Genomic DNA, 11762 nt, shown 5'->3' on the forward strand with positions numbered 1-11762 from the left:
CATCTGTATCTTTGGGGTAAATACCCAGTAGTGCAATGGCAGGGTCATAGGGAAGCTCTATTTTTAATTTCTTAAGGAATCTCCACGCTGTTCTCCAAAGTGGCTGCACCAACTTGCATGAAATCTTTAAAAAAAAAAAATCTGTCATTGCTAAGGAAGGGCTAACCATCACCTGAGCTTTTTGCAAACTGTGATCTCTTCACTGGCGAGCGTTCTTGCCTTGATGTCGCGGGCTACTGACTGACCAGGGTGTGTCAGCTGCTGAAGGCTGGGGAGGCTGCAGCAATTTCTTAAAATAAGAGCAACGAAGCTTGTTGCATCGATGGACTCTTGCTTTCAAGAATCATTTCTCCATAGGCTGCGATGCTGTCGGGCAGCATCTTACCCGCGGCAGAACTTGCAGAATCGTCGTCGGTCCTCACCCCGCCTGCTGCTGCTCTGCCAGAGGTTTAGGTAAGAGTTTAAATTCTTTGCTGTCATTTCAACCATCCCCACAGCAGCTTCGCCAGGAATAGGTTCCATCCCGAGAAACAGCCCATCTGTTCGGGTCATACCATGAGACCGCAGCCATCGGGCCCCACCTTCGGGCCGCACTTCTGGTCTTCCACACCCGCATTCCGTCCTCCGCTGAGTCTGAGCCTCTCCACGACGTCTGTTAGGATCGGAATCCGCTTCTTCCAAGCTTCTTTTCATGTCGATACTTGAACCTCTTCCCATAAGTCATGAATGTTCTTTATGACACCGAGGACGGTAAATCCTTTCCAGAACATTTTCAAGGTACTCTGCTGAGATCCATCAGCTGCCACGACGTATGGCAGCTATAGCCGTAGGGAATGTATTTCTTAAGACTTGAACGTCAAAAATGGCTCCTTGATCTATGGGCTCCGGAATGGGTGTTTTTTAACAGGCATGAAAACATTCATTTCACTGTCCATCGCCATCAGAGCTGTTGGGTGCCTGGGTGCATTGTCCGTGAGCTGTAATATTTGAAGAGAATACTGTTTTCTGAGCAGTAGGTCTCAACAGTGGACTTGAAGTACTCAGTAAACCATGCTGGACGCAGATGTGCTGTTGGTTCCCTCTACAGAGCACTGGAGGAGTAGGACTGGCCTCATTCTTAAGGGCCCTGAGATTCTCAGAACGCTAAGTGAGCACCAGCTTCAACGTAAAGTCACAGTAGCCTCTAACAAGAGGGTCAGACTGTCCTTTGAATCTTGAGGACAGGCTTTGAGTTCTCCAGCTACATACGTCCTAGCTGGTGCCTTCTTCTGATATAAGACTGTTTTATCTGTTGGTCCGGGTAGCCCCCTTTGGGAACCATCTCAGCTCAATCTTCTGGATCACTGCCGCCCCCCATGTCAGCGTGCGCTGCTTTGCCTGGCACTTTCATGCCGCGGACACAGCTTCCTTCCGTAAAACTCACGAACCAACCCCTGCTAGCTTCAGACTTTTCCTCTTCACCTTCCTAACGTCTCACCCTTCACAGAATTGTAGAGAGTTAGGGCCTCGCTCTGAAATAGGCTTTGGCTTTGTTACAGGAGGTTTGGTCTTCTTTCCAGGCCACTAGAACTTTCTTCCTATGAGCAATAGGGCCGTTTCACCTTCTCACCCTTTATATATTCACTGGAATAGGGCTTTCAATTTCCTTCAAGAGCCTTTCTTTCGCAGTCCCGTCTTGGCTAACTGTTGGGTGCAAGAGGCCTAGCTTCTGGTCCTTCTTTATTTCCAACATGCTTTCCTCACCAAGCTTAATCATGTCTAGCTTTTGATTTAAAGAGACATGAGACTCTTCCTTTCTCTTGAACATTTAGAGGCCACTGCAGGGTTAGGAACTGGCCTTACTGCATATTGTGGTGTGCCAGGGAACAGGAAGGTCTGAGGAGGAGCTGGGGCAGTCAGAACACACATGTTGAGTTGGTTATCGGATGTGGGTGTGGTTTGTGGCTCCCCAAACCATTAGGGATCACTAAAATGAAGGTGATAATGAAAAAGTTGGAAATGTTGTAAAAATTACCAGACTGTCACACACAGACACAAACTGAGCAAATGCTGTTGGGAAAATGGCACCGAAAGACTTGCTCCGCGCAGAATTGCCGCAAACCTTGAACTGGTAAAACCTGGAATGAAAAGACGCGCGCCTACACCGATGAGAAGAGACTCGTGAAAAACGTTGGCACTCACTGTAGATGTCTCATGGGAATGAATAGAAGATTATGGTCCTTCATTTTTTTTTGAACTATTAATGTTGCAGTGATATTTTAACACAGCTCTCTGCCTGATTAATGTGTTTTCCAAAAGCCCAAGAGAAGTCTGAGGGCATCAATGATGTATATGGGCTGACAGTTCTACAGCGAACTTTCCGGTACTCGAGTGACTTCTGTTACTTGTAAATCCAAGTGGTTATCTTGTCACCTGATATGCCCAATAACCTTGGGGCCACAACAGAATTCACTCTGACCCCTGCTTATGCCCCAGTTGGAAAATGCTGGGGGAGTGAGCATAACCTTGGTTTCATTCGAAAAGCAGCACTGCCTCCGGATGAGACCACTGGATCCTCTTTCAGCCAGGTAGGAGGAAAGTAGAAAAAGCTCAGGGCTCTGGCCTTGGTCCAGAGGGTAGGAACTAGAAGCTATACCCCCATCAAGCCTTTCTGTCTCAGCACTTCTACTGGTACCACTTTTCTTTACAAAAAGACACCGTAGCCGTTAGGGGTTGAGTCAAGAGTTCTCTGAAATTGCTACGTTGAAGTCCCAATTGCCATTACCTCACAATGTGACCCTCTTTGGAGGTAGGATGTTCACAGAGATAATTAGGTTGAAATAAGGTCACGAGGGTGAGCCCTTATCCAATACAACGGACGTCTTTACCCAAAGGGGAAATCTGGACACACAGAGAGAAGCCCATGTGAGGACACAGCGTGAAGACGGTTCTCTCCAAGCCAAGGCGAGGCGCCGGGGAGGCCTCCTTCCCCCATGGCCCTCAGAAGGCACCGACCCTGCCAACACCTCGCTCTCTGGCTTCTGGCCTCCAGAGCTGTGTGACAATACACTTCTGTTGTCTAAGCCACCTCGGTGGTGGTCCTTTATTACCACAGCCCTAGGAAAGCAATGCAGCAGCCATTACTGGGATTTAGAAAGTATTTTCTTTTTCTGAGTTAAAATCTCAGATTAAAAAAATGAAAAAAAAAAAGATTTTACTTATGTATTTGACAGAGATCACAAGTAGGCAGAGAGGCAGGCAGAGAAAGAGAGGGGAAAGCAGGCTCCCTGCTAAGCAGAGAGCCCAACACAGGGCTCAATCCCAGGACGCTGAGGTCATGACCTGAGGTGAAGGCAGAGGCTTAACTCAGTGAGCCACCCAGGTGCCCCACAGATTTTTAAAATTCTTAATCCTATTCCTTCTTGGGGGTTCTTTCAAAGTACACAACGCCCCAGGCCTTGAGAGGCTGTAGGGGACGAGCTGTCAGATTCAAAGTGAAGGATTTGTCCACCTTGTATTGGTGGAGGTTCTGCTCAACCCGTAAAAAGAGCCTTTTCTCTGCTGAGTCCCCAGACTGCCAAGGGGCCTCTTTAAACCCCTAAGGGGCAGCGGAGGAGGGCACTGGTGTTTTTGCACCTGTTACCAGTAGCCTCCAGTCCAGCTGGAAAGGTGGTGGGTGCTGGGCCTGTCCCAGGGTGCCACCTCTGACCCCCTCAGGGCCCGTGCAGCACTGAGTCTGTGAGAAAGGCCACGGGCAGGAAGCTTTCAGAGACACATTTGCTCTTTTTTTTTTAAAATACAGTTTCAATTCAAGGACTTCCGCTACCGCCTCTGGCCCGCGGGCAGAGGCGCCTTTCTGCCAGTAGGTGGCAGTAGGGGCCGCCGCAAGCAGGAACAGGGACAAAATCCGCGTTCCTGCGAGGGTGTGCGTGTGGCCGCTCTGCCTGACGTTGCACAAGAAGGGAGAACACGCAAAGGCACCGAGGCGAGCGCCATGTGCAGACACAGGCAGAGATTAGGGCCGCACGGCAAAGAATGCCAAGGACTGCACGGAGTCACCGAAGGCTGGAAGCAGCCAGGAAGGATGGCTCCCGAGCGCCTTCAGATGGATGGAGCCTGGCCTTGCAGACACCTGCATCCGGACCTCCGGCCTCCACCACCACGACACTGTGGTTCTGGTGAAGCCGCCTGGATCCAGGGACTTGGTGTCTGGGCAGCCCTAGGAAACTAGCACAGGTAGCCACAAAAGCAGGGGAAGCCAAGCCCTCAGATCTCCCCTCCTGAGTCCTCCCGTTCACCCCACTCAGGCTTGTTTTGTTTTTAAATGAAGTGTATAATATTTACCACCTTCTCCCTTCGACCCGGTTTTCCTGTTCCTTCTCAGATCCCACAGGAGCGAACAGTAGGGGCAAGGAGCCCCTATTCACTGGGTAGGACTCAAGCTTGCTCTCCCTAGACTTCCCACGTGTTCCTAACGTGGTTCATGTTGAGTCTGCGATTTGTTTCCTGCAGGCTCAGTGCCTGGGGGCCTCCAAGGTCATACCACGAGAGACTGTTGTTTCTCAAATGTTTTTTTCCCAAGAGTTGGAAGGCTCAGGAGACCAGTAAACATTGGCTCCTGATGACAAGGAAGAATACGGAAACTGAGAGCCAAGACAGGAGCCGGAGGGAGATTCCGGAGGGAGTTGGGGATGTGGAGGGAAGTCAGTGCCAGGAGCCCCCCCCCCCCCCCCCCCCCATCGGCAGGAGCCTGAGTCAAGCTCACATACAGAGCTGACCTTGAAGAAGGCAGCCATCAAGCTGGCCTCTGAGGCCAGGAGTCATTGTAAAGCTAGGAGCCAACAACAAAAAATGTACCCTAGCCTAGCCAGCTGTCCTTCCATCACTAACTCCGATTCCCTTAGCTAATCCTTAAACAGTGGCTTAACACTGTTGGATTTAAAATTGATCCTGGGGTGACCTCCGATCGCGGACGGATGGCTTGCCTCGTACTCTGAAAGCCTGTGTTAGTGCGGGAATCACTTGTGGGTACCACGGGGCCAGACTCACTCACGCATCTTAGACATAATCTCCGGTCAGTGGCTTAAGAGGGCCAAGCACCTCTGGAGATAAAGGGTCCTATTTTGCTCTTCCTGAAATCTCTCCATTTCTTACCATTGGGGCCACCACTAGGGCGGAAGGAAACCGCATTCTGGTTGAACGCCTTACAAGCCCAAGGCAGTGGTTTGACTCTCCTCCTTGGCTCTCACTAAAATCTATCACAAACCCTCTGGCAGATGGGGATTCTAGCTCTCTGCTGAGAAGCAACAGAACTGCCCGTTTCAAATCAACACCCCTCGCAGCATCCAATCTGGCTCAGACAGGAGGGATTAAAGGCCCCGATACTCTCCGTAGAAGTCTTTAAGCTCCATGCCAGCGGAGCCCGATCCACAAAGGCAGCTTCTTCTGCCAGAAAGTTCCAGTGGGTTTTCTAAGACCCCTGTGACCTAATTTAAAGTGTTTTTCTTCTTTTTCTCCTACATAATGCTACGATAAGCTGTTAATTCAATCATTTTCACTTCTCTGCCACCGTTCATCCCGTGATCAAAGAGTCTTATTAGCCACCCTCAACACACATTAAATAATCAAGCTGTCCACCAGCTGCACAGGAGAGCCTTAATCTCCAGTGCAGGCCTGGCTAAGAAATGGCTTAACTGTTTCTTCTCCTTGGCCCACAGCTATTTTGGTACTTCAAACAGCCGTCTTGCAGAGACACCTATCAGGATGAAAGTACCTATCAGCGAGAGGATGTTAATAGGGAAAGTGTAAAAAAGAAAAGCGTATATAACCTTGAGACAAAAAGAAAGTCATTGTTTAGCGGCAGCCGCCTTTCCAACTTCTGTGTTACGACAAACGCGATCACGCTATCCCCCACTTACCCATCGGCTCCCTGCCAGTCATCCCCGTAACAATTCTCAGCTGGGTTTTGTTGGGGGTCCCTCTTTCCCTTGATACAAAATTGCATTCTACCTCAGGCAGAGAAGCTGCCCTAGGAACTCGAGTACCAACGACAGCGTCAGCCTTAGAATGCCCGAGACTGTTCGCAAAGTCGAATCGAGCTCTTACGAGCACTGCATGATAGCCCTGCACAGCCTGGTCATCTCTGCTCAATTCCTTCAAATACCCTAATTTGTGCCATCAACTCAAATTCAGCAGAAGAACGCATCTTTGGTCACTGGATAAAATCATCTTCAGAAACACACCCCTCCCCCACCTCCTCGATTTGAGTATTGGCAAATGAATCAGTCTGGAACTTTCTAGAGGGAAGGGGAATGGCCTTTTCACCTTTTTACAGATTTTGTTTATTTGACAGAGACCGCTCATGCAGGCAGGGGGAGAAGCAGGCTCCCCACTGAGCAAGAAGCCTGGTGCAGGACTTGATCCCATGATCGTGACCTGAACAGAAGGCAGATATTTAACTGACGGAGCCACCCAGACACTCCAGAATGGCCTTTCAAGCAGGCAGGATGACAACTAGGAACACGGAACCTGAACCCAGTGCTTTCTAAGAGTGACGGAACAATCAGCTGCCTTTTAAGGTAAACTATGATTTCAATTTCACGTCAAATCACAGCAGGAAGCAGGATAGCCAACCTCATTAATGCATGTATCACGTGGGTGGACCCTTCAAGGGAAATGTCGCATGTTACCTGCTGTGCAAACATTAGCTGGTTTAAATGGTGTAGGCAGTATTCTATATCAGTATACAAATAACAGCACTGGGGAATTGGGGATATCTACTAGAAGAGAAACACTGTATCTTAAAGGAGAAGAAAAGAGTACAAGAGAAACAAAACTATGTCTCTTACAATTCTAACCATAAGGTCCCCACAGAAGCCTCCAACTGCCCTTCAAGAAAGGACGCCTTTGATGAAGAGGATTCTTTCTAGGTCCAGCGGAAGGTGAGACCAAGGTTTTCCTTTCTCCTGCTTATCTTTTCCGTTCGCTCCTTCACAGTAGAGAGGCACATGGCAATAGTGAGGGGACAGCAATGAGCTCCACCCTCTCAGAACTGGAAGAGCATGCAAAATAGAAAATAAAAACCTCCAGCGTGAAAACACACCCTGGAATTAGAAGTTCATGGTGCAGAACTTTCTAGATGTCTTGCCAAAAAATTTATGTTTAAATACTGTGCGGGTTTAGGATAGAGGAAGAGGGGATGACACAGCAAAATCTGGGAAGAGAGCTGTAGCTGCTCTGGTGAAACCTCCTCTTCGTGGAAGTCCACAGCATTTAGAGGAAGCCACAGCAGGCCAGAGCTGGAGGGGGTCATAGAGCGACTGAAGGATCCATTTTATGGATGAGAAAGCGGAGGCCCTGAAGGGGAGATCAATTCAAGATCAGGGATAAATGAGAGGCAGAGAGAGCCCCAGAACCCAGGTGCTTGCTTCTGCGGAATTAATTTATGGCGCGCTGGGTTCTGCAGCAGGGATGGGGCTACGTGAAAACACTAGACTCCCGGGGATCCACGAGGTCTCCATTACTGACAGGGAGACGTCATCTGTCTTCTCATTCCCACGGCCCCTCATGCGCATACAGTGTGTGTACAGGATGTGCCCTGCGGCGACACACTAACATTGAAACAGACGCGAGGACGCAACCCCTTCCATTAAGCCTGATGCTACAGATTTTAAAGACCTTAAATAATGCCACTTTTCTTAATTTGTTTTTGTCCGGAAAATAGTGATTTTGACAGAAATTTACTTAACATTTAGTTATTCTGAATGGATGATTACATAAATTGAGTACATATTAAATATTCTCATAAAAAAAAAGTACTGACGGATGGAACCCACATACACAAAAACGCTTGGGTGGGATCCTCAATACTTTGGAAGATGTGCTGGTATTAAAGGTGTGAGAACATTGGTGCTAGAGCACTGACAGCCAGAAGCTTACACACACTGTTGCCAACGTAACTCTCCTGGCCCCTTCCCTCATCGGGTCCATGTGTCGCTTTACAAGGAACAGGATTCCAACCACATGGCCGGGAGACCCGGACACACAACCAGTGCCCAAGCCATAGGGACAGGTGCTCACGGGGCTGGGTTTCGGGAGAAGAGCACCAGGAGTGGGAGTCCAGTTTCCACCCTGCCCTTTGCCAGCTGTGAGAACTGGCCGAAGGGAGCCTCCATGTCCTTATCCGTGTGAACGGAGACCACCGTTCTGGAGCCACTTGTGTCCAGAAAGCAAACCCGGGGATAGTGGCTGGAGGCACAGGGGAGGCGCTCAGTAGTCCCTCGTTACTGTTCAAGACCCCGTGCTCTCCAGCAGCACCGAACTGTTCCCCTTACAACATTCTTGAATTTTCACCTTCGAAATTGACACATACACCACCACACAGGTCTCTTCACCCCCATCTGACTCTGTGTCCTCTTCTGTCTTAACTGCATGTTACCGTGTGTGATTTGGGCCAAGCTTTGAACTTCTGAGTCTAATTTCTGTCTGGCAAAGGCAGTGTGATCCCTAACGCAGGCAGCGCAGCTCGGTCATTAAGAGCAGGCTTGGGGCGAGGTTCGGAGGGTTGGAACCCCAGCTCTGATCTCTGACCGGTTACTTGTTGCCTGGTCTGGGGCAAGTGGATAATCGCACGCGTGTCCCTTTCCTTTCTGTAAAATGGAGCTCCGGCGGCTTCGTAGCGGGTTGTGGGGGATTAAATGGCTTAAGACAAAGTATTTAGGACACTGCTCAGCTTGCAGGAAACATGGAAAAATGCTAAATAGCTTATCGTAAGTAGCTACAAAATAAGATTAGGCTCGATCAGCTTTTCTCCCCAAGCCTGGTGAGAATTTCTGTTGCCTTGTCTGCGCTGCTGTGGGACTCCCCTGGCTTCCCATGCCTGTGAACCGTGAGCAGCCCCGTGCTGGGAAGGCCGGGCAGAGGACCACCACCGCTGCCTCCTTCGGTTCTCAACTCCCTGCTTCCGTCATTCCTAACTGCTGCTCAAAGTGCTTTCAATTCTCTGCCAGTCAGTACTGGGGCTCTTCCCAGCTCTTCTGGAGGAAGCATGAACTTTTTATGAAAAGTCTGGCTTCTCCGTGTCCAAGAAAGGCACAGAAGCACCATAAAATGAGACACCGGTAAAAGGACAGGAGCAGTTTTCTTACAAATGAAATGGAGAATACCAAGGAGGAGCAATCAAAATGACTAACGACAAGCTTTCCAGCAAAGGAGCAGGGGTAATCCATAGGGTAACTGGGATCAGTAGGGCCATTTAACTACCCTGTGATCTTCTGTTCCTCTGGGGAGGGTCACATGCTCCTGGTTGGTGCCAATCTGTTTTTTTAAAAACACAAGGAGCATGAACTCTTAGCTCATGAAGATCAGATTTCATTTAGTTTTTTAAATTTGCCGTGGGACCAAAAAATTACTGTAAGTTTTTTCCTATTTAATTCCCTGCCTTCTTGGTTGTACAGAGGAACCAACTCTTCTGTAAGGATTTTAAAGTGCACCATAACTTATTTTAAAAAGTGGGGGCACTGTGGGGAGGAGGGTTGTCCAGTGGGAAAAAAAAATTCTGTTGGTGCTACAACCAGGATATTCAGAGGTTATTTAAAAAAAGTCCTTTCACAAGGATGGTTGTGGGGAGAGGGCTTCTATTCTCTATAAGGGGTCAAGGAAAGCCAATCTGAGATGTTTGGGCTGAGACTGAAGGACGTAACGGAGCAAGCTTGGGACAGCTAAGAAGGTGTATTTTCAGACAGTAAAGGCACATGCAAAGGTCCTGAGGCAGAGGCACAGTTGGTTATGGGAGGAATACCAAGGTCACTGTGGTTGGAACAGTATGGTTAAGGAAGACAGAGGCAGGGAAAGGAGGGCAGAAAACAGTGGCAGTGTAGATCAGACCATGCAGGGCCTTGAGGACATTGGAGCTTACTCCAGGAGAGGTGAGAAGGTGCTGGAGGGCTCTGTGATAACGAGCAGCATTTTTGGTGACCAAGGTCCTGTAGAGTATGCTTGAGGGAACAGAGGGCTGGGCTGGGGCGTAGAAGGGAGTGGTGGTGTGTGGTCAGGAGACATACCCAGTGGGGTTCCTGACACGGAGTTTGCACACTTAGGCTCGGCACAACTTAATAGAGTAGAAAACCTGAAATCCACATTTGGTATCTCTTGTGAGTTTTGGTGCGGGTATGCAGAGATGCGGAGAATGTGCGTGGGACGGATTTTTTAGGGAAACACCCCTTCTTCTCTCTCACAGCTTAGTCCGTCCACCACACATACTTCTAGACCTCATCTAATAATTGACTTAAGTCACCGGGGACAACTGGGCAGGCGGTCAAGGGCGTTCACGGACACGATCATTCCTGATCCTCCAAGTGGCCCCGTAAGCTTGGCATTATTTCCCTCCTTTTGTAAACAGGGACACACAGAGAGGTGCCTGCCCAGGTCATGCCCCCGGTTGGTGACAACCAAGGGAGACGGCCAAGATTCTTTGGTGCTGACCTCTGGTTCTTGCCACAGCCCCATTCTGGGCCTCTTAAGCTACCAATTTACCAAGGAAGTAACACAGAATTCCAGAAGATTTACGCACACAGCAGATACACTGGAGTCACAGAAGACATTACCATGGAGAAGCCCCATTTCACCTCACAATTCGGGGATCTGTTCTCTTCTTACCTAGAGGGATTTAGCTTCTTAGCCTACATACTCTCTTGTGGAATGTTCTGCATGAACTGTGTGAAAGCATGGCTTGTGGAAATCTCCCCCATGGTGCTAGTGATGGAGGGTCATGGTTTCTTTTAAAACCCCAGCCTGCCTGGCCTCACAGAACCCAGTCTTGCGTAAACTGTGGCCCCGGGCCCATCCGTAAACCAGAAGGAAGGGGGAAGAAACTAAAATTACTTACTAAATAGACATCCAGCACGGAGGCATTATCGTCTTGCGCTTCCAGAGCGTTCGGCTCAGAAGTCAAGTAGATGGTCCCCTCTTCCAAGGTAAATGTTGAACTGGAAGGTAACCCTTTACTGGAAAGACAAAGAAGAGAAATGAGTGCGTGGCCTCCAGCCCCAGCCCAAGATCCATGGAAACCTCCAAGTTGTGGATAAAGACGTGGAGTTCAGGAAAGCTTTTTGGGATTAAAAAACGATTTTGAGAGTTCAGAGGCAATACGGTCCTACCTGGAGATGGTTTAAGGAATACGGTTATACTAGCTGTGTATTGCCCTGTCTGCTTCCCTGCATGGGACACTTACTTATACTTCTGAGAAGAGATCTGTGGGTCTCCGGCCTCGTGAGGGTGGAGGGCTGTCACCCAGAGGCCCACCAGTCAGCTCTTTCAGCAGTGGGTTCCTGCTGCTTGGGTTTGCCACTTAGAGTACGCATGTTTTGCTGGTTTACAAAGATAACCTTGTGCACGATCAGTACTGGTTTCTCTCTCTGTACTCTTCTCTTTTCCTTTCAGGCACAAAACGTCCAATTCTATAGCAGCTGTCCAACTTAAATGTGCATCAGAATCCCTTTACAGATTTCTTGGGTTATTAAACCATCAGCTTTCAAGGGATGCTTCTCTGAGAACACTGTGTGCCGATGACCATGGCTCAAGTCGTTTTCTGGATCAAAAGTAATGAGGCAGTGACGGGCTTTAATTGGCTTTTGCTTCTCAACAACTACAATGTCACCTGCCAAAGAGGAATTACTTATCTACTTAAACAGCAAAGCTAGAAATAAGGTGGTCAGAAAATAGATAAGTGTGGGATGACTTCTGATTTTTATTCCTGGGTTTTTTTTTTTTTTTTTTTTTTTTTC

The 11762-nt window shown here is 48.8% G+C and overlaps 1 protein-coding gene and 1 long non-coding RNA gene across 9 annotated transcripts in view; one reads left to right on the forward strand and one right to left on the reverse strand.

The window, feature by feature from the left end:
* The window catches only part of LOC132024836 (uncharacterized), a 154142-nt gene that overhangs the window by 136046 nt on the left and 6334 nt on the right, over nucleotides 1-11762 (forward strand). For 3 of the 5 annotated variants that reach the window (XR_009406326.1, XR_009406323.1, XR_009406322.1), the window contains 3 exons: nucleotides 358-453; nucleotides 6332-6557; nucleotides 6843-6920. This is a non-coding gene — a long non-coding RNA (uncharacterized LOC132024836). The remainder of the gene's footprint in view (nucleotides 1-357; nucleotides 454-6331; nucleotides 6558-6842; nucleotides 6921-11762) is intronic. The other 2 variants (XR_009406325.1, XR_009406324.1) reach the window with 2 other exon arrangements.
* PIP5K1B (phosphatidylinositol-4-phosphate 5-kinase type 1 beta) overlaps nucleotides 1-11762 on the reverse strand; it is a 290745-nt gene that overhangs the window by 12720 nt on the left and 266263 nt on the right. For all 4 annotated transcript variants that reach the window (XM_059411911.1, XM_059411909.1, XM_059411910.1 and 1 more), the window contains one exon: nucleotides 10865-10982. In XM_059411911.1, coding sequence (XP_059267894.1) covers nucleotides 10865-10982 — 118 coding nt within the window. The remainder of the gene's footprint in view (nucleotides 1-10864; nucleotides 10983-11762) is intronic.

Source organism: Mustela nigripes, chromosome 9 (genome assembly GCF_022355385.1).
Source record: "Mustela nigripes isolate SB6536 chromosome 9, MUSNIG.SB6536, whole genome shotgun sequence".
In the NCBI taxonomy this organism is placed as follows: Eukaryota; Metazoa; Chordata; class Mammalia; order Carnivora; family Mustelidae; genus Mustela; species Mustela nigripes.